The 3,242-nt window shown below is 35.9% G+C and overlaps 1 protein-coding gene across 1 annotated transcript; it reads left to right on the forward strand.

Annotated features, from left to right (window-relative positions):
• The first annotated feature begins 530 nt into the window (after positions 1-530).
• Positions 531-2,270, forward strand: LOC120177034 (pathogenesis-related protein PR-4-like). Its single transcript, XM_039183298.1, has 3 exons — positions 531-660; positions 1,767-1,978; positions 2,073-2,270. Exons 1-3 carry the CDS (start codon positions 531-533, stop codon positions 2,268-2,270), a joined length of 540 nt encoding a protein of 179 aa, XP_039039229.1.
• Positions 2,271-3,242: the final 972 nt, after the last annotated feature.

The raw sequence follows: 3,242 nt of genomic DNA on the forward strand, positions 1-3,242 counted from the left end.
AAAAGACAAGGAAAAATTATTGTTGTGATTTGTTGCAAAGAGGATAGTTCGGATAAAATGCATCTTTAAATTATTGGTAAGTTTGCTAATCCTAGATGCTTTAAACGGGTGGAAATTGACAATCTTAACTATTATTATCAAGCCAACTGCCCAATCCATCCCAAGGTTATTTTTTTCGTTGGTTTAATTCTAGAATGATTGGTAGTAAGGTGTTTCTTATAGTAGACAACTGCCCAATCCATCCCAAGGTTATTGAAGGCTTGAGAAACACTAAATTATTCTTTTTGCCTCCAAATTCAACATTGAAAATTCATTCATGTGATGCTAGAATTATTTTATCAGTTAAGATTTATTATCAGTGTTGCTTTCATTCAAGCATCATGGAAAGTTACGAGAAAGGAGAACTAAATCCTAAAAAGTTTAATGTATTTGATACAAGCCATTTTATTAATGTTGTTTGGAATATTGATGTGAAGCCTACAACTATTGCAAATTATTTTTGATATTGTAATATTCGGTTCGATAAATATATGCCTCTCGAACAAGAAATTGGTGATGTTGAAGGTATTCATAAATCTTTGATTGAGTCACTTATGGATGAAGAAATTATTCAAGGAGTAATGGATGTACCAACTGATGACGAGCAACATCCAGATGATAGTAATGTTTTATTATATGTTTCTACAAAAGCGGCTTATTTAGCCATGATTGTGACGGATCAAAAAAAAAATTGTACGTGGATGAGTACGATAAAATTTTAGGGTAGATACAATTAATAAATTAAATAATTAATTGAAAATTTTTGAATTTCAAAAAAAGAAAATTTGTATTTTAGAAAACTGAAGTGCCCACCCTAGAGGCCATGTACATCCACCAGTGGCCGTGGATACCTTGAAGAATTGTTTAATACAACATGAAATGAATGTTCCAGATTTAGCCCTTTTAAAAGGTAAAGATAAAATTGTATTTGATTTGCATGCAAAGAAGAAGCAGTTAATTATAAATGCATATTTTAACAAAAAAATAAACTTGATCAGGCTTAGGATGTTGCAATTATAAATTTATCTTGATAGTTAATCTCTTTATTTTACTTTTTCAAACTTTGATCATTATGCTTTAATAAATTTTAAAAAAACTAATCCAATTGTTAATAAACACATAAACTTGAACTCAAAATCTCATAGATATTAACAGTGTTAATGCTCAATTAACATAAATTCGTTCATTTAACTGTTTCATATACATTGGTTTTGATGGGCTGAATTAGAGAACATGTATTATACTAGATTCAAAACTAATTGATCAGGTTTTGAGATTGCTGGAAAAATTGGACTCTAGTGCTGCCGACAAGCAAGTTAAGGGTATTAGAACAAAGTATATCGCAAGAAATGGTATCATTTAAAGCAATTAGAACAAATTCAAAATAATAGCAATAATAAAAGTTATCATGATCTTTCTAGGAATTAGGAAGGCAGATTTGATCCTATAAAATAAGAACAAAAAAGCATATAAATCATATGTGGGTGTATATAGATTAATTAAAATAAATGAAGTCCAATTAAGAAGAGGATTAAAGTAAAGACAAGTGATGGCTATCCTGTAAAGCCTTTGAGGGGAACTTTGCCTATAAATAAGAGCATATCCCAGGAAAGAATATATCATTCAAAGCAAGCAGAAGAATAGGCCAAAAAGAAAAAGAAGAATGGAGAGATCAGTAATTAGTGTTATAATAATTAGCTGCATTGTGATGTTGGGGTGGGCAATAGGTTCTTCCATGGCTACTGAAGATGCGACAGCTTATTGGACGGACTACAATGTTATAGAGAATGAATGGAGTCTGAAAAAGGTAGGAGTTTACTGCTCCCAGTTCCCTGAATATGCATATAAGCCTTTGGAATGGCGCAGCAAATATTGTTGGACCGCCTTCTGTGGACCGGAGATTCCTAAGCCACAATCAAGATGTGGACTCTGCTTAAAAGTAAGCGCCCTTTGTTTTCAAGCAAAATAAATTTGTTTCTGTTTTACTAGAAACCATGCGTCCATGAATTGACAGAATGCATATATGCATGCAGGTGACCAACACTGCCAATGGAAAAAGCGTGATGGTGAGAGTGCTGGATACATGCACCAGGCCATGTTTGGATTTGGACTATCCAGCGTTTTCTGAGATCATGGATAACAAAGGCAGGCAAGACTGGCATCTTACAGTGAACTATGAATTTGTGGATTGTGGTGATGATCCTACAGTTCGTCTCCATCATGAAATCTAATAGAGAAAATAACCTCAGTGACCAAAAATCTCAGATAATATACGATTTTGATCAATTTTTTTTGGATTTACGAAAATGACCAACAAAATCGCAATGCGATCTCTAATTCGCATTGCGATCTCCACTATCGCAAATTCGCGTTGCGATAATTGAAAATCGCATTGCAATAGTTGAAAATCGCGTTGCGATTTTCCATTTCGCGTTGCGATTTTCCAGTTCGCGTTGCGATAGTTGAAAATCGCGTTGCGATTTTCCATTTCGCGTTGCGATTTTCCGTTTCGCGTTGCGATAGTTGAAAATCGCGTTGCGATTTTCCAGTTCGCGTTGCGATTTTCCAGTTCGCGTTGCGATAGTCTACAGTTGTCGTTGCAATTTTCCAAATTCGTTGCGATAGTCTACAGTTGTCATTGCGATTTTCCAAGTTCGTTGCGAAAATCGTGTTGCGATTTTCCATTTCGCGTTGCGATAGTTGAAAATCGCGTTGCGATTTTCCATTTCGCGTTGCGATAGTTGAAAATCGCGTTGCGATTTTCCATTTCGCGTTGCGATAGTCTACAGTTGTCGTTGCGATTTTCCAAATTCGTTGCGAAAATCGCGTTGCGATTTTCCATTTCGCTCAGTTCGCGTTGCGATAGTTGAAAATTGCGTTGCGATAGTCTACAGTTGTCGTTGCGATTTTTCAAATTCGTTACGAAAATTCGTTGTGATAGTAAAATAAAAGATTTTGTTTGTTAAGAATTTTCTCTAAAAAGATAGTATCCGCGCGGACGTGTCGAAGACACGTATTACCACGACCACGACCACGACCACGACCACGACCACGACCACGACCACGACCACGAGACGAGACGAGACGAGACGAGACGGACGGCGGCGGCGGCGCGCGAGAGTCTCCTTTGTTCTCTATCACTCAACAAGGAAGTGGGAAAGCCAAGCCTTAAATACCATTCTCAATAATGTTTCCAATACTAT

The sequence above is a fragment of the Hibiscus syriacus genome, unplaced genomic scaffold (assembly GCF_006381635.1).
Source record: "Hibiscus syriacus cultivar Baekdansim isolate YM2019G1 unplaced genomic scaffold, ASM638163v2 tig00003435_pilon, whole genome shotgun sequence".
NCBI classification, from domain to species: domain Eukaryota; kingdom Viridiplantae; phylum Streptophyta; class Magnoliopsida; order Malvales; family Malvaceae; genus Hibiscus; species Hibiscus syriacus.